Genomic DNA, 26,808 nt, shown 5'->3' with positions numbered 1-26,808 from the left:
TGTGTGGTTTGTATCCTCCCTCCCAACTCTATGTGATTCCCACAACTAAAATGAGGGCTGACTTTTAGTAATTTCACACAGCCTCAGTCTATTTCTCACTTCTCATCCACACGCCCACAGTGAGAGGTGTTAAAGAGGGACAGCAACTCGAAAAGCTTAATCTCGCATAGAGCCAAAGTGAATCCCACTGGGTTGCCTTGGGTCAGTGACACCCAAACACAAAAACACACACAAACACACGGACAAATACAGTAGGAACACGCACTTCACAATCAGAATTACACTAACAATTGGCAAAAAAGTTCTGACAAAGTTCATCCATGTGAACACGAGCAGTCCGAAAGAAAAAATTGCTGAACATCCTCCCCTTCCCCAGCCGTCCCTTTAAATCCGGCCTCTCTCAAGGGAACAATGGGAGAAATGTTTGGCCTTTGGAGCCGGTGAGCGGGGCCATTGAGCGCCTTGCTGCGGGATCGGATGCAGTGAATTAGTGTAAAGCCTCAGTGGAGAATAAAGCTGACACAACTGCACTGCTATGGCCATGCTATCAGCTCCTGCCACGCAACACTGGGCCCAACCTGGAAAACTCCAGTGTTGGGAACAACTGATACTACCACGGCCACGCTGAGGGTTATATCTTTATATAGACATGCAGATATGGATGTGCGTGGAAAGGTTGAATTGCACCAGAGGAATAGTGGATGTGAAGTCAATCTCCATACAGATACTGTGTAAAGAATTGAGTTTTCCAATGGTTTTACTAGCCATTTTGCATGCATCTGGTTGGTGCAGACAGCCACTCTGACATCTCTGACATCAAGACTTTTCAGACTGCTGGCAAAAAGCAATGGCCTTACAAGATATGATGTCACAAAGGAACACAAATGTTGTCAAACAAAAAAGTGGTTTTGGCTGTTTGTTGCATTGGAGAGGTTGCTGATTGCAACCAAAATCTGAAACCCTTGGTGTCTGAATGCCCTTGAACACACCAAAAGGTGCAGTTTTCAAAAGGTCCCCTGCTTACAGCGACACAGTAACACAACAAAAGTGTCATTCAATAATAAAATGACAATGATGGTCTGTTCACTGTTGGACTGTTGGTCGCAAGGCAGTTACATATGTCTCCAAGGTTGATTTTTACATCATGCTGATATGAATGGAAAGCCAGTGGCTGCCTAAAAGGAAACTGTCATCAGTAAAGTGGCTTTTTCATTTAATGGCTTAAAAGATGTAAAACAAAATAAATGCAGTACTTGGTCCCAGCATTTCCTCTTTATTCCAACTCTAATGTGTGAAGGAGAGCTTCTTAGCTCAGTCTTATGAATGGCATCTTGTGGCTCTATCCACAAAGGCCCCAAGCTAAAGGGGCAAGTGGCATCCCACCATATGCCTGCACAAAACCACCATATGTCTTACTGGTTAATTCATTTTTCCAAGGCCACAGGGCTATTTTTCAGCATCACAACATACTAGTCATACAACAACACACTTTTGAACTTTTGTTCAACCTCCAGTGCAGCGTGGCATTTAAATCACGTGATGACATCTGTGACTCCCAGAAGATCTTAGCCAGTTGGTATAAATCTGCCTTTTCTGTCTTGTGTCTATTCTAGCAACATTGCAGATGAGCGTGTGTAGGTGTGACAGTGACTGTGCCTGAGTGTGTGAAAGAGCATACGGAGATAGGTCTTTATGAGTGTTGAGAAGAAAGACCTAGGGGGGTGGGGGTGGGATAAAGCAGAGAGAGAGTGAGAAAGTAGTAGAGAGTGATGCTTGGAAATAATGGGGTCTATGATGCCACTTAGAAAAAGGGTCAGCTGCTGGTAAATTTAGGGTAAAATTAGGGCTTCGCTGGGCTCGGCTGCGAGGAATCGACAGATGGAGGATGGGTTCCCAGGGAGCCAGACCTGCTACAAATAGCTCTGTGTGCACACACTCTCCTGTGCGCAAATACATACTAACAAAAAAAAAAAAACAACCTCAAAATAAGGAGACAAGTTCTAACACAGATGTACGCACACCCACACAGATAAATTTGAAAACAAGTACATGGAATATTCTACACTGAAGCTTTCAGACAACACACGTAGGCTTTCATTAACTTTTGGTTAATGTAATGGACAATGAGAGAGCAGTATGAATTTCATGTGTTTATCTCTGTCTTACATGACAAGATGTGATCTGGTTCTTGGCCTGTTTTCACTTGGTTCCTGAGCACAATACTGCGACCAGTTCCCTTCTTGGGACTAGCTTTCAGGGATCCACAGGAACTGTACAATCACATTGCAGCTGAACAATCAAGGTTAGAGTAACAGATATATGAGGGAACACATACAGTAGCTTTAATGAGTCAAATTGTGCCAGCAGACTCGTAACCGCTCTCCCTGTCCTCGTTCTGCCATTTAAAGTGAGCTAATTTGTTAGAAATGTAGGGGATTGTGTAACTTTGAGGAATATAACAGTTTAATGAGGACTGCATGTCCTGTTTGTATGCCCGTTCACCCATTTTCTTTGTTGGAGAAGGTTTTATTCATAATGGTAACACCCTCCATTAGTCTTTCACTGGATGAGTGACAGGCAGCCCTCCATACAGGTGGTCATGCCCACAGAAAATAAATTAGCTGAGGTTTCTTGGTTCTTTCTTTTTTCCCAGTGAGAGACCAGCCCTAAAAATATCTGCTATAGAATCAAAGGGGGAGTCCAAGAGCGCCTGCAGACATAATCAGTTCAGCAGAGAGGTTTAATATGTGTCATGAGTGGCAACATCTGTTATAATGAACTTGCCAAGACACAGTGTCATATGGGTAAGAGGAGGCACCACTGCAACATCAGGTGAGCGATCATCTCTCTGTCCAAACATTACCTCATTTAGTAGAAACATTTTGTTGGAGCTCAGTGTGACTTAAATAAAAACCATGATCCTCATTTTCCCCTATAGATGTGAAGTGTTTTATGTGGCTAAATTAAGAGCACCTGAAGGGCCCAAATCCTAAAATGAACTTGCTTTGTGCTTAACTGGTTTTAACACCATGAGAAGATGATGAGAGTGCTCAGAATCATGTGTCACATTTGTTTACATTACAGCAAATGTAATCTAAATTCTTACTAAATCAATAAACAGCAGGTATTTCCATGTGCACTAGTTTCTTTCAGTAGAGCGCTTGATCACCACAGGGATGGTCTGTCGTTTGGACCGAGGCAGAGGTCAGGGTCAGCAGAGGGAGGGGTGGCTGCGAGGACACCGGATCCTGAGCCGGTTAATTTTCTCACCCCCAGGGTATCGATGGAAAAGCAGACAGGAGCTTTTCTCAGCATGCTGTCAAGGTGAGGACACTGGTGAACCGCACACACCCAACTGCCACCCCCAGCATCGCACCACACAGCACATTAGGTAATGAAACTCGTGAAAAGCTAACAGGTGTTGTGGATACAAGTCTCGAGCAAGGTGCACAGTATATGAAGGGTTTCAGTCTGACTGGAAGAATTTTTCTACCTGACATTCATCATAATGTCTTACACTGACTCTTACATTGAAAACTATTCCATGACCAGCAGCACTCAAAATCAGATAGACGGCACAATTCTTTTTGATATACTAAACTCTTCGACATGTAAGAATATAAGAAGGCAATATTCTTTGAGAGGAACTGTTTGCGTCCCGTAAACTTACAGTAAAAGCCTCTGAGTTGCGCTGAGCGGCAACTTAAGTGGGAAATTGCATTTGTTCAACTCTTCGTGGGTGCAAAACGTACGTCAAACTAGACACACTCAAATAGACGTTTGAGTGTGCATAACAGGGCTTATGCTGCTGTCACACACACTGTTATGTCACTCACCACACACCTCCATCACTGGAGGCTTAAGCTTTAATTCATCCTGCTTATTAAAGTGTAACCAGTCAGACAGCAAAAATTTCACTGATCTAAACAACAGTGTATTGTATAATGATGCTTAAAAAGCTTATGTAACTGTAGTTAACAATGGACTGTATTTATGCCTCAGTCAAACAGAAATTATTAAAATCCACATGTCAACACTGAAGGTCACCACAGATGTAACAAGAGTGCTCAAAACTTTGTCACAAGACAATTTTCTGTAAATTATCAACATTTCCTTGACGCGATAGCTCACAGCCCTTACAGATGCTAGCTAAGTGGTAATGACAACACATTATGAAACAAGGATCACCAAGGAGTCACATGGACAGTTCTTGTGCAAAGACGGTGAGTTTGTTTGAGATAATTATGCTTTGGATGTGACATTTGCAGTTTCCATCCTTACTGGTCATAGGTTGATTCTGCACACATTACAATCAAATTTTGGTTCAAGATAAGTGTATATAATCTAGGAAATTACAGATCCCACTGCAATTCCTTTTAGGAATACAGTCTGACATTTTAAAAATACAATAAAGTCTTCAGCATTCAGAAATTTTAAGACAAAAAAACACCCACTTATATCATCATTGCAGCGCACTGATAAACAATTAAATTACATTGCAGGAAGGGAATTTATGAGCAGAATCAGACAGTAAGAAGACACGACAAGAAATGACTGAGGTGTACGCCAATAAGGACACCTTGAGTGCATTATCACACTTAAACCATGTACACTTAAGAAAAAAAGGGGAAATCGTGCTTAAATTGCTTAGCTTCAGGGTGATGAGTTAAGAATTGCTGCTATGGTTACGCACAGTTTATTGTTATTTGGTTAAACTAGTGACTCTTGTATGTTTGAGGCGTCCTGATACACAGCTCTAATGAATACCTGCCAGCCAATCAGAAATGTTTAACCTTATAACTGTTCTTCATTGAGTACGTAGTCATAGCAGATTGGAGGAAACATTGCAGTGTAGGCCGAGTATGGCTGATTCAAGTGTAACATAATGATAATGTTATTAAGGGTAGTAAGAATGTCCATCAGACTGAACCACCATTATTGTCCGATTCCTGAACTCAAAGTAGCACCAGCCATCCAGAGTGAGGTGGAGAGAAAGAGCGATGTTAAGTGCAGCTGTAGGAGTCATTATGTAAACGCATTAACGGTCTCTGTCCTTGCACACAGTCATGGCTCCTGAGACTGTGATAGAGTAATAGTTGTTGTGGAATGTCTTACTATGGTGTTGTTTACTTGGCTTAAAATGAACTGTGGGTCTTGCTAACAAGCATGACCAGGATTTATTTTTCTATTTCTTATTGCTTTCTGTAGGTTTCAGGTGACAGAATGCTGGAGGAATTGAATGAATACTCAGTACGAAGAGCATTCAATGGGCTGTTTTGACTTTTAAGTTTAGGAACCACATGCTGGCAATAGAATGGGTTTAACATAAGCATGTTTAACAGAAGAGTACTGGGTTTGTATCACAGAAAAAAAGAAAAAAAGAGAGACGCAAACCAGAAAATTAAGCATCTAAATATATGAATCTTGTTCTTTATTATAAATCCTGGGATCTTAAAATTCTCCACAATCAACATGTGAGCAACATTGATGTTTCTGTGAATATGAATTCAAGCACATCATCCCCTGAACTGTAAACACATTTCCTGGTTCTAAAACTATACTAAAGATTTATTTTCCTTGACAAATGCATACATAGCCAGAGACAATATCTCTTCAATGAACAGAAATGGAGCTCAGATCAGTGTGCAGAATCTTATTTCAGTCCATCCCTCAGTCATAGATGCAATCTCTAGAGTCGCTAAACATCCTGAGTCACAAGAGTCCCGTAAACTACAGCAGGTCCATATAGACTGTAATTATTCACGTCACAGTGAATAGTCACAAGACTGTTGTGACTCAAGGCAGCTCATACAGTCAGCAATCATTTGTGTTACTTTTTACTTGAAAATAACCTGTTTGTGCACACTGTAGTAACTCAGTTTCGGCAAAGTAGACATTTGAGAAACCATGCAGCCCTTACTGAGCCACTTACAACACTGATATACATATAACTTTTAGTGCAGATGTACAAGTTTATGAAGAGAAGACGCAAATACAAAGGTAGATCTTGGGATTTTCAAACACTAATTGCGATTAATGGGAAAATAGAATTTCTTTATCCAGCCCTAGTTAAAACACAGACACTTAAAATCAAATTAAGGCTTGATGCTGATATCTTGGGCAGTTTTTAAGGTTGTATAAGATGTTATTTCCACTCTGTCCAACAGTGAATCAACTAATCAACTGCCCAGCACACATACACACTCCACCACCACCAAACGAAACAACAACCAGCTGGGCCCAAGAACAAGAAGGCCTTTTCACAACTATTTCAGCCAGTGTGAGTACAGTAATATCACATTCCTAATCCCTGCTGACAAGAAATGAAGTTGCAAAAATGAAATGAACAGGAATGGCTGCAAAGCCTGAAATAGCTGCATCAGACAGGAGTCTCAGAGAATAATGTAATTGGGGTGCTTAGTGACAAGCTGAGCGGGGAGAGAGGGAAGGGGAAAGTTCAGAGCTCTTCCGGGCTTCCACACAATATAAAGACGCATTAGTGTGAGACAAAATGACTTGTTAGGATGAAAGGTAAAGAGGCAGAGAAAGATTCAGTGGCAGTATGTAGCTGTTGTTTTCAAGCAAGTAGTTTTCATTTATTAAATACTTAAATATGAAATAATTTAACCATTTCCAACAAGGTGTAATGAACAACTGTGACATTAAGTGGGGGGGTTGTACATTTTGTTAAGTCACATCCAGTCTGTTAATAGGCTATAGGCTAATCTGTCAGTCTATCAAAAGCTCCCTAAATTAATCTTTTCCTAAATTCAGAAGTTAAAGCTGATTTCATTAACTTCTGGTGTAACACAGTACTAAAGCAGCACGTATTTAATATGTATTTCACTTCGTTTGTCAGAGACCCTGCAGATGATTTTTCTTGATTATGATGGAGAGAGATTGAGCTGTCAGCAGCAATAAGTCAATACAGCTCCTGTGCAGTGTCAGCCTTAGGCAAGCGTCACAGTAAAAGATGAAATGCCACAATCACTATCACCAGAGAGATTGTGAAAAGCTTATTCTTAGGGCCCTTCTGATTAATGCAAATTACACCTTGCTGAATACAACTGGCAAGAGTGAAGAAATCTCCAACTCTACTTTTTCTTCACCTTTCTCTGCTCAGCTGCTGTTTTAATACCTGAGTGTGTCATTTATCACTTCTATTTTCATTTTCAGGCTTTACTTCAAAGTTAGTCTGTTTTTAGTTACTATGTTTTTTTTTTTCCTTTTTGACATCTTTTGTTAATGAATTTGAATTATCTTTCCTCAGAGACAAGAGAGTCACAATAGTGCACCGCATGGAGGCATTTCAGCTCAAGTGCTGCAAAATGGCTGGATTAGAGGGGTGTTTGAGGATGCCTAGTGACAATCAACCCAGCTCCAGACATACTGACTGGAGTTACTGTAAAACAAATTTATAAACATGCACTAATGTTGATTTCAACACATAAATTCATCTCAAAATCTCTTTAACTGCATATAATCTCCATTTTTCATTTTTCCAAAACTCTCTTTATACAGTGATGTTTACAATGGCCTTAGTATGCCCAAGGACCCCAGCTGACCACCAGACCCCCTCCCTTCTTTTCTCCCTATCCCTCTCTCAGCTTCATTTCAGTTCTTATTGGTCTGAAAATAGTGAAAATGTGTTACCTGTAGCCATGGAAGCGGCAGTGAATCCCACTTAGCCATCTCCCTGGGAGGCAAAACCCTTTCATTTAGACACAGACATGCAAAGGATATGTGAGCTGCCACCTGTGATTATGGTGCAGTTACATAACGAGGTTTACAGTCTGCATGTGTGAACCTTGTGATCTACTGTTCTCCAGGCTCGTAGCGTCATGGCGTCTGAGCCGCACATTATGCAGGAACTGGTACAGTACCTGTTGCCGACACAGACCGAGAGGCGCTTTAAAAGGACGCTTTGAGCTCCATTAGTTGACGTCCTCAGCCAAACACAATAGCCTGGTGATGATCACACACAGGCTATTGCAAATCACCCTTAGAAGTCTGAAATCAGAGGCTGTAGGGGAGAGAGAATAAGAGCACAGAGAGAGAAAGAGAAAAAGAGAGAGAGAGTTCCTGCACTGATGAATCATTAGTGATAAAGCTGGGGCTGAGCCAGTATGGCTGTATTTAGAAACTTCTCACTCTTTCAGCCCCCTCCCTCACTAATTGTCATCTCTTTTAGCGTTTGACTGATGACCGGCTCTCTCAAAAGACGTGAGAAAAGGGGAGTAGGCACTCAGCTCTGAGGATAATGTCACACTCTGAAGCTGTCAAGGGTAACAGTAATGTACTCAACAGCAGTGGCGATGGGGGAAAAAGCTACAAAAAACAACTGAAGGCAAAAACCAGGGACACTGAAGAATTTCTGAGATACAAGCATAGTGACACATCAAGACAATAGTCCTATGTAAACACTGAAAACAGCTCTTCCTCTGGAGTTAACCACGTTTTCCTAGAGGACTTTATGTGTAGAACCGTGTTACCAAATATGATGAAACAAGAGAGCTGACTAACAGGGTGATTGGCATGCTTCAATTTCAATTCGTCTGACATGGGAGTCCTGGTGTGGCACAACTGTCATATTGTCAAACACACATGCACATGGGCACACACACACACACACACACACACACACACACACATACTCATCCTCAGGTCAATTGTTGTTGATTAGTTGTTGGTGACAAGTGTGAAAGGCATCACTCTGCACTGAGACACAGCACCCAGCAGCATGATATATTGATACACACTCTGAACTGCACAGCACACATAAGAATCTTTCATTACAGCAACCACAGGTCAAAAAAGATACAGGAATATTTGCCCTGGTCATGTTGCAGCCCTCTAGCAGTCGATAGTCTCGCCTGATGCTGCAAAGGCCAGGTGAATCTGCACTACTCCAACAGAGGAACCTTAATGAATCACCCCTTTTCTATTAGGGTAAGCGGTGGGATCACAAGATTTATCGCAGAGTAAAAGCAGAGCAGATGGGCTCAAAAAAGCAGCAAACTCTGGGTTGTTAATTTTATGTGGGAAGCCAGTGTGAAAGCCTTTCATCTTCATAATGTCGCTCCCATTTACTTTTGATTAACATGTGATCAAATACAATAGTGGATTGTCTGCTTGTGTTTTCTCAATGATACGTCTGTGCATCAAGTTGCTGTCAACTGGTACTGCCATGACGTGGGAGGGAGGGAGAGAGACAACAAGAGGGAGAGAAAGAGAGGAGGGGAGGAGAAAAAGAGAGAGAGAGAGGGAGGGAGGGAGGCTGCAAATGGCAGCTTCTGTGACACCACAGGAGAGAGGGAGGGAGGCAGAGAGGAGAGAGGGAGAGCGAGCAAGAAATAGTCAGAGAGAGAGAGAGTGTGAGAGTGAGAAAGAGAGAGAGAGAGAGAGAGAGAGAGAGAGAGAGAGAGAGAGAACAGCAGTCCAACTAGATCAGATTGCAAAAGATTGATAGAGAGAGCTGTTCAGTTAATAAGCAGTGAGGGAGTATTGTACTGTTTTATGGGAATGAGAAGACTTCATGTTAGTAAAGATGAGGGACAAGCAGAAGACCAGCTGAGGAAATTGCCTCAGAAGATGGAGATACAAAATCCTGAATTTTCACTGGGATAGTGTTCGTTAAACGCTTCACACCTGTTTTGCATCCAGCACTCACTGAGTGGCGGTGGCGGTGGTGGCTTGGCCCCAGGTTCTGCTGTGATTCAGCCTGGTCACAACTGCATTTCATCTGCACTCGCAACAGCTCCTGAAAAAGAGAGAGGCAAGAGATCAAGCAAGGATGAAGAAATTCAGTGAGGGTCTATGCCTTGTGCTGAAGATGATGGAGTGGTTTTCTCCAGTATTAGAGTAACACGCAAAGAAGGAACAGCTGTGGTGGCAGATGCAGAGAATGCCTCAGTTTGGTTAACAGGAACACTGGGAGAAAAGATACCACCTTTTACTTCTGCAGCCTGGTGGAGGACAGGTAGAAATAAAGGTAAGAGAAGGACAAAGAAAAACTTCACCTCAAACTTGCAGCCTCATTGTCACATCTATATTTGCCAGATGTCATTGGTCTGTGGTGTTATAGAAGTGGCAGTGGATGACAATGTGCACTCTCTATGGACCACATTCACAGTCATACTGGAATTCAATCGGACATACAATTTCATCAATTTATGCATAATTTTTCAAAACAGTTGTTTGAAAACACTACATAAAACACATAGAAAATGCTACAATTACTTAACTGGTTGTCTGATGTGAATGTAAACACCATGAATTACCATGAATCTTCACACATTTAACCTAATTGGTTTTATTTTGAAAATTAAATGTATTGGAGCACAGAGTTAAAAAAGGAACTAGCATTGTCATTGATCACATCATTACAAGTTCATGGTTTATTGCTGTTCTAGAGCAGAAAAGCTTTTCTGTTCAATACAGTTAACTATAATATTGGTGGTTTTTCCCAACCTAAGGCTATCATGGAGGGTTGATCACCTTTAGTCTTTAGCTTAGATTATGGACTGGCCAAGAAGGCCTTGCCTGTCGATATCGCAGCCTGATATTGACAGGGTGCCACCTCCCAAAGGGTTAAAACAAAAAAGCTGAGGGTTAAGGCAGATAAAGACAACAATTAAAAGTAATCAGTTAAAACAAATATTAAATCCTGACACCGATGATTTTTGCGACTACAATAACGTGGTATTTATTTCTACATTATCTCAATCCATGTATCTGTGATATGGATTGAGATAATACTAATGTGTTATACTGCATGACAGCTGTATTATTCAGTGAACAGAAATTTAATTGTTGATTCAATCAATAGACAATTAATAACAGATTAATAATTTAAGTCTTTTTTCACTTAAAAATACCAAACCATTTTCCATGTCACAGCCTCTAAAATGTGGGGATGCTGCTGCTTTACTAATAGGTTTCTGTTCATTTTAAACTGAATAGCTGTTTGGTTTTTTGCTCATGGGTCAGGCGACATAAGCCAACATGAGGAATTTTAGGATATCAGTTTGAAATACGGTAAACTGTAATGGAAATTTGTTGTCACTTTTCCCATTTGATAGACTAATTAATGACAGAAATTAGTTTTAGGCCTTGATAGTAATGTTACTAGCAGCATCACAAATCCAGTCAGTGTAAACAAACACTTATATTCCTGCATTACGTCTTCCCAATTCAACTACAACAAACCACCTTGGTGACACTTGAGCATATTTTAGGCACCTAATTTCGTGAAAGTGTTATATCAAATAACTAACAGTGGCATCTAATTTAGCATAATAATATCAGAGGACAGATATGGGCAGGTATTAATGGATAAAGTATTGCTTCAAGTACTGCACATTTCTATCAGTGTATAAAGAAATCACTGATGTGAGAGTACAAAAGAGACAGAGGACGAAGAGAACGAATATTATGCAGCATTGCCTGGCAGTTCAATGACCTCATCCTGCTTTTCTTTTCAGCTTAATTCAGTTTGATTCACTTTTATTATCCAAAAGGGATATTTAGCATGTAGTAGGAATGAGTAAAAACACAAACACATTCATAAAAATGGTACAATATCACATCAAACACATGGACTGCAGATTATATATCTTGTATGACTTCATGTATAACATCCAGCAGTACTGTATTTACAAATATATATCTAAGCTTGTGTGCTTTGACCAACAGGTGTCACTTAAAATTGGAAATTACAGAGTTCAGGTTTAATATGGGTGATTCAGCCTTTGTGAATGGGTACAAGTAATTAAAAAACTGCACAAATAAAGATCAAAAAAGCCCAGTGAGAAGCTCACATGTGGGAATGATCAATCAATGAGAACCAGGTGTCTGAACGGTGGAAAAGCTACAGGTGCAGCTAGCAAAAAACTACAGATTTTGCTCTACTTGCATAGATTATACCAGCTGTTCTAACAATGTGAGAAGGTGACTCAGTTCTTTTATGAACACTTCTCTCTACCACTTCTCTCAACAACCACCTGAGATGGCATCTCAGCACAGGGGATGGCCTACATATAGAATCTAACAGCCTCCTGGGTTGGTTACTGTCTGGTTCTAACTTCTAACTGTCTTTGTCTCTTTATCTAGCAGAGTTTGAAATAACAAAGTGTCAGCAATTACTGCATCACATTTGAAAACAGCAACAACAACAAAAAAAACTGTGAACTAGTTTGTATAACATATTGCCAATCAGATAGCATCTCTATATGGTGCAGTGGTGTTACTTTCTATAGGAAAATACCTGTAGGTCACTTGAGACGAGATGAGTTCCGCATGGTGAGCTATAGGAAAATACAATGACACCTGAGCCTCGACTCCTCCTTCACAATGGCCTTGGGAGGTGGGCCCGGGAGCGTAGTGGTTGAGCTCAGTTTCCTGCATGCTTGTCTTGAGATGAAGTACCCTCTCCCACTACACCCCATTGTTCCCCCCAATCCTTTCCATTATTTTGCACATCCAATTATTCATTCTATTCATCCTAATCAGCTTCAAGCTTATCATCTCCCCTAGTCGCTCCTCTCAACTCCCTAAGAAGACACACAGCAGACTAGGTCACAAAAGGTTATTCAAGAAATTATTGGCTGTAGTGCAAACTACACTGCATGCCCCGCGTTATGAATCAAAGATGCATGCTCTTTGGTTACGGACATATTCTATATTCAAAGTGCTTTCAGTGTGTGACAAAGTAACAATTTAAAAACAATAACAGACTACTAATGGCATTCCTCTGAGCTGTCATTTCATGGCAGTGCTGCAGAGCTCTAGGAATTAACAACCAGTATTAAAGGCACCATCTGTGATCCCGTTATAAACAAAAAAGTCACCCAAATTTCAAAACATAGGATAAGGATGTTTTATCTCTTTCAGAATAATTGTCTCTCAATACAAGGACTAACTCCAGAAAACTATATCTACACACCATTAACAGCAGCAATGAACTCATATTTAGTTGTTGTCTTTTGTTTACATTGGTAAAAACAACAACTTTCAAGTCTAATTTATTTGAATTAAGACAATAATTTTCTATAGCTGTACAGCTATCACATGCAGTTGCTAATGTCAAACCTGTTTGCCAAGGAAAAGACTGCAGTCAAATCAAAGTCAAAGAGCTGGTGACAAGGATGAATCTTTAAGTACCATATAGATTCAAATCTTACATGCACAGACTGTCAGAGGGAAAATCTGATTTAAAGAGAATCCCATGTTGCTACAGCAAAAGCTTTCTGTTGAAACTCTAAGGCACTTATCTAATGACTCCAAGGACACAGGAGGGTTTTTACTTTCATTTGACCAATTCAGTGGACACCTGACACTACACGACTACAGTATGACATGGAGACATGCACACCATGTAGGGCTGCTCAGGTCATGCATGTAGAGAAGAGACAAAGATGTATGATGTGAAATGCTGAGACGATGTTCAGGCTCAAGATTCATCTCAATTATATAACATAGTCAGGGTGCTGGCCATGTCACATGTAACAGCCAAGCCCACCTGCCATAACAAGGATGAGCCGACGAACACAAACCTGCTTAACTGAGCTGTCTGTGTAAAAATCATGTGCCAGATACAATTAAAAAGGATCAGACCTCTAGTTTAGAATCTAGCTTGATTTACATATCAGAAAGGAGTGGTAGGAACATTATTTTTAGCATTAACAACTGTGCTCATCTGGGAATGTAGTGTGATATTGTCAAAGGCAAAAAGAGCCCTTGGGAGTATAACAATAAAACATAACATTTAACTACAGTATATTTTCCTGATACGGATATGTGTTTGACCCCTGAGGGACAAATTTAAGATTGTGCATGAGGTAATCTGGCTCCAGATCAGGAAAACTTCCACCTGAAAGAGTGTGAGTGAGGAGGGAATTAGTGCGAGTGTGCGGCAGACGGCCAGGCACCCGGGATTTGGAAGCGCACATGAGTGAACTGTCAAGTCTTCAGGGCCCCAAATCAGGCAGGCAGACACAGAACGGATGTGGCCAGGCGATAAAAGCTGTCTGCACCCAGAGGGGCCTCAGTCCAGCTCCCATGGGTAAAACTCCTTGACCCTGGGGCTCAATATACAGCACAGTGGCCAGGTTATCTACTGCCTGAGACAATCATTTGACAGCAGAACTGACATATGGTAGATAACATTCTGACATACACTTTAAGTATGTGCTTCATGCTGTCAAGTATGTTCTATGGCTAATCTTGTAATATTCTTGTAAGCTTAAGTTCCAGTATGTAATTACGATGAATAGGTCACACATATCATTACTCAGGGGAGAAATCGACTACCTACTCGTATGATGAACCATGGGAAGGTGTTATAAATTTACCGCATCCTTACAACATGATTAATAATACTGCAAATTTTACAGAATGGGGTCAAATAAATAGAGTCCTTTTCTCTCCATCCCTGCACACAGCATCTGGAATTGCATGTCCACGCAATCAGTGGCACACATACAGTTCCCTTAGGAGTTTAAATACACACACACACACACACACACACACACACACACACAGAGAGAGAGAAAGGCACACACACACACACACACATAAACCCCTCTACTCCCCCAACAAAAGTATTGTCCTGAAAGAACAAGAAAAGCAAACTCAGGCCACAAAATAACAGATAGAGGAGTGCAGCTTGTCTGTTCAATGTGTGGTGACTACATGGCATGATGCTGATAAACTATAAATACAGCCAAGACATGCTGAAAATTGACATGATAGCTTTCCCTTTCCCTGGTAGACCTGAAATATGGCAGGCTTCCAATTTACAAAATACCTTACCAGATACAAGCAGTGGCTCACACATTGGTCAATTTTTTCATTACATAATAGTAAACATCTGGTAGGTGATGACTTCGTTTGTCTCCACTGCCAACCTTCTTTATATTTTGAAAGAGAAAAGCACAGGAAATGCCATGTGACAGAAGTGGATCTGCTGTGAGGCCAGCTCTTCACTTACCCAGCCGACATCAAAAGACATGAGGACCCTTCAGTGAGGGCCAATTGGATTTTGAGTCGTGATGTTTAAAGAGAGCAAGATGGCGGGGAGAGGGAGTGTGAAGCAACTAAAGTCACTGGTATTACAGAACACTATAGTCCTTTTACTGGGAAGTGGGACAGGAAAACAAGTACAAACCATAACACTGTAAACAAACAACAACCTAACCTTACTGTTAAAACAATTATGACATTATGACAATTGTTTTATTTTGTTTTGTTATATGTATTACCAGCTAGATTTGCAGTAGGAAAAAACTTAACAGAAGCTGCGCTCTAGTGAACATTAGTCTGTGGGAGATCTTATGATAAATAAACAAAGGTCACATAACATACATGAAAAACATGGTAAAAATTTTTGAGTCTGAATTGAGTCTTTCAAACATATTGTGAATCTTGAATGAATCACTGAAAAATAATGTCTGTACATCTCAAAGATCAAAATCAATCTGTATTAATTAATCTGTATTTCTTGCCAAGAATATATTTTTTATTCAGATAAGAAGAACATGTAAAAAACTGGTGGTGATGATGGTGAATTGGTCATTTGGGCTTTAACTCACAGACAATTCATTCAGTATAATAATCTCCTAATATCAATAGCCTTCTTTTGGGGCCAGCAGCAAAACTGTTTGTGTAAGTATTATGTAACCATTTGGTCTCTAAAAGCTTTCATGGTTAGATCTTTGGTGATGTTTCAGACACAGGTATGGTGTGATTTGACTATTATGTCACAGAAAGACGCTCACATTGTTCTCCTCTCCTGACACACTCTACAGGGATTGGATTAAAGCACAAGGCTCCCACCCAGCTCCCTGCCTATGACTCACTAAAATGCAGCTTAGCCAGTGATCAAGCTGCGAGGGGCCTTGATCACACACTGGGACTCCAGGCCTGTCCTTCTGCTCTGACCCTGCAGCTGGAGGCGCCGCTGGGAGCATGAGTGTGGGAAGGATCAACCGCTACAGCATTGTGTCATCTGAGGAAGAGGGCCTCCGCCTCACTACCATGCATGGCATGAACGGCTTTGGTAATGGCAAGATCCACACACGCCGCAAGTGCCGCAACCGTTTTGTCAAAAAGAATGGCCAGTGCAACGTGCAGTTTGCCAATATGGACGACAAGTCACAACGCTACATGGCTGACATCTTCACCACATGTGTTGATATTCGCTGGCGATGGATGTTGGTAGTCTTCACGCTTGTGTTTGTTGTCTCCTGGCTGGCATTCGGCTTAGCCTTTTGGGTCATTGCTTTGCTGCATGGTGATTTAGATAACCCAGCCGGAGATGACAACTTCACTCCATGTGTCCTGCAGGTCAATGGATTCGTGGCTGCCTTTCTATTCTCCATTGAAACACAGTCAACCATAGGTTATGGCTACCGCTGTGTGACTGAGGAGTGCCCAGTGGCTGTCTTCATGGTGGTCTTCCAGTCCATCGTGGGCTGCATCATTGACTGTTTCATGATTGGCGCCATCATGGCCAAGATGGCGAGGCCTAAGAAGCGAGCACAAACACTGTTGTTTAGCCACAATGCTGTCATTGCCATGCGGGATGGAAAGCTGTGCCTCATGTGGAGGGTAGGGAATCTTCGCAAGAGCCACATTGTAGAGGCCCACGTCAGGGCACAGCTCATCAAACCTCGGATCACTGATGAGGGAGAATATATTCCTCTAGACCAGATAGACATTAATGTGGGCTTTGATAAAGGCTTGGACAGGATTTTCTTGGTTTCACCCATCACAATTCTCCATGAGATAGATGAGGAGAGCCCCCTTTTTGGGATCAGCAAACAGGACTTGGAGACAGCAGACTTTGAGATTGTCGTCATCTTGGAGGGGATGGTTGAAGCAACCGCCATGACCACACAGGCTCGCAGCTCCTACTTGGCCTCTGAGATCCTCTGGGGCCACCGGTTTGAGCCAGTCTTGTTTGAGGAGAAGAACCTGTACAAGGTGGATTACTCTCACTTTCACAAAACCTACGAGGTGCCGTCCACCCCCCGCTGCAGTGCCAAGGACATGGTGGAGAACAAGTTCCTAGTTCCAAGCTCTAACTCCTTCTGTTACGAAAATGAGCTGGCCTTCCTGAACCGAGATGATGAGGAGGAGGATGTAGGTGGTGGGAGCAGGGCACTGGCGAACCTCAGTCCAGATCGGAACAGCCGACATGAGTTTGAACGCTTACAGGCCAGCAGGGCACTGGATCAAAGGTCATATCGTAGAGAGTCTGAAATATGACCTCTACCCATTGACCCAGGGTCAACTTCAATAACTTTAACCAAGGGTAATAATGCAGAACAATGCAAAGTGCCATAGGAAAAGCTGACTACTGTGAAAGATTGGTAAAGAAATAGGACAACAATAAAAGGGACAATAAAAGGGAGGAAAAGGAAAAGTACACAGCTTAGAAATTGTGGTAAGGAATGTCTACAATCAAGGAAAAGGCTAGAGAAAGACCTTCTTCCTTCATGGAAACTTGAATCTTTTTTCACATGGTCATTTTGAGTTGAGAGTGTTCAATGATAGTGCATCAAAAAACTTATGACAGAATCTTATATTCAAATTTTAGGTGTAAATACATTGCTTAGGTAAGTTATGTTTTGTGTGCAGTATCAGTTTCCAAAACACCTCTAAAAAATAGAACTTGCTATTTCAATTTGTTCTTGGGCACAAATAACAGTGTTACAAGGCTTCTCTTAAGCTCTCCTTGCATTGCTGTAATGTGCTGGACCTGCGTTCAGTGACACATTGAAAATTCATGCAGTGCAATATTCAGATGCAATGAGCCATGATAAAACATCTGACCATGAGCCACTGAGAACAACATAATTCAACACCTTCATTTTAGTATTGGTGTGATCCCAAAATCTACCAACACAGGGGGGAATAGGCAAAATAAACTGCACTATGAAGAACATAGAGGAAAATGCTGAACAGAAATAAAACTGTAAACAGAAACACTGTTATATAATCTTGTAATGCCTCATATTTTAATCTTGTCTTAAAAACAAATATCTTATGATCCACCAACATCATGATTTGGCTGCGCTGGCCTACAAACATTGCTAAGTAGTCAGGGAAACAAAACTAAAGCACAAATAGTAGACAACGAAATTCAATAAGCATTTTGTAGTTTCACAAAATTTTATTTCTGCAAGAAACAGGTTGCAATATCCAGGTCTGTACTGATAAAATTGATGTATTAATAATAGCAATTTGTACTTCACTACCCCACTAAGAAATGCACCTTAGAATCTACCTTTACTTTCACAACTTGAAAATTAATCTAATAAACTAAGTTTTCTTTCACCTCATATGGTAACTGAGAATTAACAAACTGGCATAAATTGATCACACTTAATGTGCTTTTGTTCTCTTTAAAAATGAATCTATGCATATTGTTACACCGTATCAGGGGACAGAAATCCTATTCTGTGCGAGATGAAATAATGTAATGACATTGCTTTAGTCAATGCCTAATGCTTAAGAGAACAGCCAGTGGATAAAGAGTAGGAATTGTGTTCATCAAATCTATTTAACAAGAGTTAAAATATTAATCAAATATAATAAATACACATAATTAAATATATTCCAAAATTTCACATATCACTAAAAATTATCCAAACGTGGACTGTTAGAATGCAAGAATGAGAATTTTTGAAATGTAAAGTTTGGGTGTTTCTCACCCAGCAAGCATCCATTCCAAATGCTTTAATGAACAAGCATCATAAGGGCAAATGTGTCTGCAACACTTTGCATTATGGTTATAAGGTTAGGATTGTCCAAACATATTAGCCAACTTACAGTAGCTGAACCTACATTTCTATTCATTTTCATCAACAGTGAGTAAATTTAACTGCTCTTTTTATTGTTACTAGAAGATCTCTGTTTCAAATTGTACCTGGGTTACAGACTAAAGACAAGACTAAATATTACTGAATGATTATATGACAAGTGTATCCTTTAATGAGTCAGCTTCTTCTTTTTTTCCCTCCTCATATTGATTCCTCTGGCAATTACAAACATCACACACTGTAGACAGCTAAATTGATTTTAGCAATATGCTAATACAGCGAGTTAAGACACTGGATCAAGGTCTGAATGGAAGCAATAAACACTGAAGCACACCTTTCGGAATAATTTTAATAAGCGTATTCCTAATGATTCTTTTAATACACTGAATTCTATCAAGATAATAAGTGAAAGGAATTATGTGAGGCAAATGACCCTACTTTTTTTTTTTTTTTTTTTTTTTAGCTTTTATTGTACTTGTATGCATATGATTTTTCTGTGGAGATAAACTCAGATTTGATACCAAAGTAATGGAGTGTAGCTCAGACTTAAGCTTTGAAGTGATTGTTCCCATTGTAATCTTCCTAAAACAGTTTGGAATGATCCTGAAAAATGGGTAGTCTTATTCCAAAAAGGTGTCTGAATCTCCAGTTTGGCATTAAAGATTTACATCATTCCTAAAAATACACCATTAATTAAAGCAAATCCCTGAACAATCAAAAGTCAAAACCAAATCAACTAAAACTTTAAGTTGTAGTTATAGATTCAATCATTAGCTATCACTATATACAGTAGTTTAAGAGACAAAATGAAGATGCATGACAGCGTTTTTCTTTGGCATGGACAATAGCATTTTTATGATCCCTTATTCTAGATACCTAGTCAAAATTTATCATTCAAACCTCAACATGTTTATGTTGTGTCACAAAAAAAAAAATATTTATCAAGTCAGTCAGTTTATCTATTACCTCACCAAAATGTGGATGTCATGTCCCTGTGAAATCATTTTAGTTGACTTTCACACATAAAAGATTACATATGTGTAAAGATGAAAACCTACAGGATGTGGTGACAAACTCCAACATGAAAACGAGGAGAACCATAACAATGGTTGTTATGTTGGTCACAATGACTAATATTTTCCTAATAGTCATTTAACTAGCGATATGCTTGACTCTGTGATATTTCTTGGTTATGTGTTGCTTTTTTAGAAAACTGTAGTTTGTAGTAAAATATAAAGAGCATTTTTTTTTTTTTTTTTTTTTTTTTTTTTGTTTTGTTTTTTGGCTACTAAGTAAAGCGTTCTTTGCCCAGCCCAACATTTATTATGCTCATTGCCTTCTGGGAAGGTTCTATACACTGATGTGTGAAGTCTCTGCACCTACTCACAAATTTCAGTGGCAAAAAAAAAAAAAAAAAGAAAAAAGAAAAAGTGAAGCGTCATCAGCTTCTACGCTGCATCACTGAAATGCATAGCTCAATCATTTCTACTGAATATTTTTTGGAGATTGTTTTAGCTTTGATGTTGCCCACCTGAGCCCTTAAAAAAGCAACACATAAAAGTTTTAGATAAATAGGTTTATAGTGTAAAAAGCATAGTAACCTTATAAAAATGATAATAGGGAGCAGTCAGGCTGAACAAACCTGCTTATTTTTATACAAAGTTCTTTTTGATAGACTATAGCAATCAATATTTATCTGTTTTTATCAGAGTACTACAATGAAGTCACTATTGAGAGGCAACAATATGATCCTTGTCTCCGTTTTCAATGATTTATGATTCTGTTGTTTCATTTCAGCACAAATACTCATGATTAAACTGGTATTTCTCTTAAAGGGATGATTGGAAAAACCTTTGACCTCTGTAGAAGTCTTCCTATGTCCAGCGAAATGTCTACTGGGCTTTTGAGTTTAATTCAAAGTCATTTAAATTATTCAATTAAAAACTAACTGTGAAAAACTATGGGTTTTATCTCTTTTGTTGAGAGTGGTATACAAGTTGGGGCTGCATTGAAATGTAAAATCCAGTACACATCGCAGACATCCTCAAGCTTGACTAATCAATGGATGAAGTGGTAGTGGAGGTAATACATCATCATGAGGGGTGGGTTGAGATGAGAGATCAAGATTTATGTCACCAAAGTCAGATGAATCCCTGGTCTTGGGCCAATTATGCAAGAAGGCTCATCAATTAATCACTGTGACACACAAACAACCAGCAGGGCCAGGGGCCTTTTGGCCCCACTGAACTGGGCAAGACGCCTGCAGCTGACTTTGTCAAATCAATGGGGAAACAACACATGAAAGATCATTATTACCCTACTACCTTAGAACTGAGGAAACCTTAATGTTTTTAAGTACAACCTTCAATGGGACACAGGTATACATGATAATATCAATAATGGATTAATTCCATTGAGCTGTTTCAGTTTCAGGGTCCTAGTCATGACTTACAAAGACATTTGAATAGATTAGAGCCATCGTCAATGACATTAGTAACATTGATCGAAAGTCAAATGTCTGCTGTGAAAAAAAAGCCTGAATATATGGTAACTGCACATTAGGTTTTCTTAAAGGTCTTACAGTGTTGAGCAGAACATAACCAATCCTGGATATCTTAAGCTTGTAACAACTACAGTATTTGAAAGCTAAAAATATGATCAATAAAATTAGAATATCAGACAATATTTACCTTTTAATATGAACAGATTACTGAAATTATAAGGGTCATATAAATTTAGTTATTAAAAAAATGTGACCAAGAAATGTGGGAAATTTTAGTTTTGAGTATCAAGTTGAATTCCCTCTGGCTGAAAACCTACATAATGGTGACACTGTTCTGAACTGGCATTTCTTCAGTGATTTGGTTGTAAAATAGAATATAATTTGAAAATAGTGCTCTTAACAGTGTTTTGCAAATATACAGTATATAATATAAAATAAAATGGTGTTACATAAACTTGTGTGACCACCCAAAAGGAGTCACTGCTGCTGTCTGTTTGGTTATCTACATTCTGGAATGGAAGGATTTCATCAACATTTTTGTGAGGAATGTAATTATGCCAGTACCCCAGCTTGCTAAAAGCACCACTGAACTAATTTATGACTGGTGATGAATAATCCTGAACTCTTTGCACAAGATATGTATCAGGCCATGACTTCTTTCTAAATAATTCAGGTTGGGGTGATTAAGTCACCCATAGTGAGTGACAGATGTAGGATTAACATGCTGGCCACTGGTTGTGCTGAGCTCAGGCGTTGGGTCTCAGCACTAACTAACACTGGGATCACAGAGGCTATGCTGGAAGCTTTTGCCAAGTTTGATTATGTAACATGGCCTGCGCTGGGTATGTCAGGCTTTCTGTAGCTTGGTATCATACACTTAGAGTAGAAGTGAGGCTTTCAGGATTAGTGGTGGACAGTGTTAATGAGTGCCTAATACATGAAAGCACTATAGATTTTTTATCAGTGTAACACGGGTCGCGGAACTCTGAAAGTCAGCCATCTTTTGATAGCTGTGGTGGTGTACTGTCATAGTAGGATTAGACACCAAGAGGTCCTGGATAATTAAGGGCATGTCAGGATAAACTGCTCTGCAAGTGAGATGGTTGCTGTGTAATGCTACATAATCCTAAACACAAGCCATACAGATGGGTGTATAGCCTATTGGGATGGGGAGACTATGACCTCAGTAACTTAAATAGTTCTCAGCAGGTAGAATACCATGGCACTCTTGTGCTAAATATATTTAGACATTCATGTATCCATTCCCAAGATTCAAAGCTGTTGCAGGAACTTTTTGTCGATAAAGTGCAAAGCAAAAATACCTTCTACCAACCCTTCAGACAGAAAATGGTATAATTCAATAATGGTTTGTAAACAGCTGTTTGTATCTACAGAGACATGAACGCCACTGGATGCACCAGCCTCTCCCTTCACACTCACAGCTCCTGCAAATAAAACCTATTAATTACCATATGGAGGATGCTGCCACATAACCCACTGGACATGGGGAAACCTCAACAACAACCTCACCAGAGACCAACACACCAATGATAGATAGATAGATAGATAGATAGATAGATAGATAGATAGATAGATAGATAGATAGATAGATAGATAGATAGATAGATAGATAGATACCCCGAGATGATATTTTTCTATGTCTTCATGATATTTTGTCTAAATTACGCAACAGTAAAGTTGACACCCACATTCCCTTGGGAATGTCCCTTCTGCGATTCCCAGGGAACAGTTGATTAAGCCAGCTGGGGCCTGGACCCACACATTTGTTCATATGATATAAAACAAAAAACTGTTATACCTACTAAAGACTTCTGAAGACATACAAAGGATGTGAAAGGATGCAAGGAAGCGGACTTGCCAGGCTCTCTGTCCAGTCCATATAGACTAGTTATAATTAATGCTGGAACAAACTCCCTGTAGCCTGGACTCTTGATGACAGTAAAATGAGGGGAAATTGTGTTGAAGGGGCTATATAAAGCTCCTCAGTGTCAAGCCGCATGTGGCTCTGTGGCCAACACTCTCACCACTAAAAGTACTCCCTGTTAGTTCCTGTGATAGTATCACTCAATCAAAGATATTTACTGGAGGTCTGAGGTTTATGTAATTATAACAACGCCTTTTCAACCACAATTCAATTTACATCAAAGAAAATGAATAAAGAATTAATGTAGCCTATCTATCTATCTATGTGCAAGAAAGTAAACACTGGTACAAATATTTCAGGCGCGACAGTATTAATAGAATCCAGAATTAATTGAGTGAGTGATACATAGCACTGCATTAGGAGATCCATAATTGGTACACTGAAGTATAAATTAAGATATTTTCTAAAGAGACACAGACTGTGATTTTTTTAAAAGAGACACTTCACAACAGAATGCTTGCCAACACAGAGGCTTGAGTTAGAAAACTGAAAATGAGAGCGCTGCTGAGTTGACAGAAAGTACAAACTGATCCCTCTGAGGTCCTCAAGTGTGATGGGAATTTATCCAATGACTGAGACATGTTTTGTACTCTGTTGCCCAAATGGAAGAGACACAACAGCCTTGTCCTGCTACCCACGCTTGTTGTCTTGTGTAATAAGCCAAGAGCCCACTGGTGTTGCCCATTAGCTGTCAAACAATGCCCAAGTACACATCAAAAACCGCGGCAGATGTACACAGGATTTTTAAAAACACAGAGGGGTACCCTTGGTTAATGACATCATCCTATCACCCATGTAAATACATGGGTCTTTTTTAGAGAAGACAGTCACATCCTTTAGAAAACACTTAAACAGACCAGAACCATCATTAATGTTATTAGTAACACCTGTGCTTTTCCCTCCATGACAAGTCAGTGACAAGTGGCAATGGCCTTTTGTTCTTGGTCATCAAAAACTTTGTTACAGGCTGCCATTGTGTCATCCTACAGATGAGAATCAGTAAATTACAAATGACAGAGCTAAAACCATATCAGAAGGGCTGACGACTCAATTTTGAGAGCTGAACTAATTAGGCACCCATCTATGCTACCTGCTTACAGAAAAATACTAATAGTTAACTTGCTGGAGGCCCGGCACAACCACACAGGTGTTTTCACTTGGCTAATTAGACCTCTGTACAATGTGTCAAACTCTAAGGAAACTAACAGAAAGGTATGAGAAATGTAGGTCTGTCCATGGTAGACATTTTGGCATGTCAAAGCATTAAAAGCACCAGTGTAAATAATCATATTAAGTGAAGACTGTACTCCTTTTAGGGGAGCTAGTCCCAGCCTTTGGTATTGTGCTGGCTCACTGGATAGGCTTTTTGGGACACTTAATGGAACCAAGGTTGCTCACCATAGCTTCGACATCAGATGCTTGCAACCATGTGTTTATTTCTCTCACATTATTGTTTATCTCTATTATTTTAAAAATAAGCAGCTACCACCTCCTCCAGTGAGGTTGCAATTTGGAACTCTAACCTGAGAAAGGGGCAGTGTGCAGCATTAAACACGGTGACACATTATGTGCCTTATCTTCTCTCAGTTACAGTAGGTGCCTCTAGTCTATCCTGATTCATGAAGCAACATGAATGGACATCCTGGGGGGACATGAAGGGGCCACTCTCATTTCCTGGCTCTCAACCCTTGGTAATTACCTCTGTGTGCCCAAAGGCCCTCAGTGTGTTTTAGATGAAGAGAGAAAGAAAGACAAAGACAGTGAAGTTGTGTAGAAAAAACAAAATAGCCTCACCAGAAAAGAGATACAGTTCTACAGCAGCTCAGAGGCACAAGCCATGAAATATTTGCTCTATTTACTTATATTATTTAATAGACATTTTGAATATTCTCTTTTGCCTCTGTGCAAACAATGCAGTATGTTTTATGTCTAGTATGTTTCTTTATGTCTTAATCTCCAATTTCCTCAAATGGATTTGATACTAAAATTACACAAACATTACATTGCAAACATTACAAAACATTTTGTGGTGCTCTAAGTGCCTGTAAAATTACACCTGAGAAACTGATAAACATCTCTTTCAAACTAATAATCATGAAAATCACTAGAACATGCTGTGAACAGTGCCTTTCTCTGGATAAAGTGGGTGGTTTGTAGGTATACTTCTGTAAAAAGTAGGCTTTAATTAAGACACTGAGGTAATTTTGGGGAACTTCAAGTACCACAAACCAAATGCCAGTGAGCTTCATTGTACTGGGACAAGTCAATAGCTCCAAACTTAAGCAAATCACAGTCACATAGAAGAAAAATGAGAGTCAGCAAAACTGGGTCTGTCCCAGCAGTGAAGTCATGAGAACAGACACAGAGCTGCGACTATAGTCTCTCTGGTCTCCCCAGGGGTAGACTCAAATCTGTCAGCACCCTTCTCTAATGCGGCTCTCAGTAGAAAGCAACAGGGATAGGATCCTTCTCCCCAAATGCCCCTAGACACACACATACACCTCATAACCTCACCACCCCTCAAACCCCAGCCTACCTAGACTATGTCAGGACACATGGATCATCTCTTGCTGGCTGGCATTGCTCTGTCCCGGGACACAGACCTCGCTCTAGCCAGGAAAACGTCTCCAGTGTCAGGCAGAATGAGGGTCTTTGTTGTCGCAGACTCAATACAGGACCTCACTCGCAGGAGTAGTTGGGTGGTTTTGATATGGGGAACAGTATCGCCTTTACCATGATGAAAAACTGAGGACAAAAGTTGAGACAGTTAGAAAAACTTGGAAAAAAAGCTTGAGTAATTGTTTTTAAATTAAAAACACTTTCAGTACCACTTTAGACTAACTGTGGTGTGCAAGGGCTTATGTTGTGAATAACTAGGGTTAGTTTTTACTAAGTAGCTACTGATTCTTTTAACCTTTCAATAAAGGAATCAATCCCAAACAGAGGATTTGGTCTCACACATTAAATCCCGTTTTTAATTGATTGTTTGACATAGCAAGGATCTTCAATGTTTTCAAGACTAATAATACTTTTTACTTTTCATTCCACATAGTAGACAAAACAAGAACCTGTTGAAAAAGACTGAACTGACATACAAAAAAGATGAAACTGCAGTGAGGCAGTGAATCACACAGCTGAATGGGGTGGTTACATAAGACAACAAAGCATTTCACTGTTGCCACTGAAACAAAAAATTTAAATAACTCACGTAATTAACTGTATGCAGACAATAAAACTCGACATTACAATATTTATTTTGTCTGGACTGAGCCAGCTAGGTGGCTGTTGCATTTTCCTCACAAAATGAACTTCCTGGCGTTAATAAACACGCGATGACAGTTGAGCTCGACGAATGCCAGGCTTCACAGTAAATAATTTGTAAATATTTCTCCAGTTAGTTGTGTGTTTAGTGTTAAACCATTAGGTTAAATGCTGGATAACCTTAACCCACCTTTTTCGCCGGCTTCCCATGACTTCTACAGCTTTGACTATTAACTTTGTAAAGTGCGACATCTTGTGATGCTGTTGCGTTATCA

At 39.9% G+C, this 26,808-nt stretch overlaps 1 protein-coding gene and 1 long non-coding RNA gene across 2 annotated transcripts; one reads left to right on the top strand and one right to left on the bottom strand.

Annotated features, from left to right (window-relative positions):
* Positions 1-9,394: 9,394 nt before the first annotated feature.
* On the bottom strand, positions 9,395-26,802 carry LOC108875711 (uncharacterized). Its single transcript, XR_001959910.1, has 3 exons — positions 26,724-26,802; positions 25,809-26,017; positions 9,395-9,760 (listed from the first exon to the last, which is right to left on the bottom strand). It is a non-coding gene; the product is annotated as an uncharacterized LOC108875711 (long non-coding RNA).
* kcnj12a (potassium inwardly rectifying channel subfamily J member 12a) lies at positions 9,754-20,773 on the top strand. The gene is made up of 2 exons (XM_018664782.1): positions 9,754-9,991; positions 15,807-20,773. The coding sequence occupies exon 2, from the start codon at positions 15,967-15,969 to the stop codon at positions 17,266-17,268; it is 1,302 nt and encodes a 433-aa protein (XP_018520298.1). The 5' UTR covers positions 9,754-9,991; positions 15,807-15,966; the 3' UTR covers positions 17,269-20,773.
* Positions 26,803-26,808: the final 6 nt, after the last annotated feature.

The sequence above is a fragment of the Lates calcarifer genome, linkage group LG23 (genome assembly GCF_001640805.2).
Source record: "Lates calcarifer isolate ASB-BC8 linkage group LG23, TLL_Latcal_v3, whole genome shotgun sequence".
Classification (NCBI taxonomy): Eukaryota; Metazoa; Chordata; class Actinopteri; family Centropomidae; genus Lates; species Lates calcarifer.
The sequence above is the reverse complement of the archived record's forward strand: the minus strand, read 5'-3'. Positions and strand labels throughout refer to the sequence as shown.

Excerpts from the sequence above, each read along its gene's own strand:
- kcnj12a (XM_018664782.1), top strand. The coding sequence starts at position 15,967 with ATGAGTGTGGGAAGGATCAACCGCTACAGCATTGTGTCATCTGAGGAA.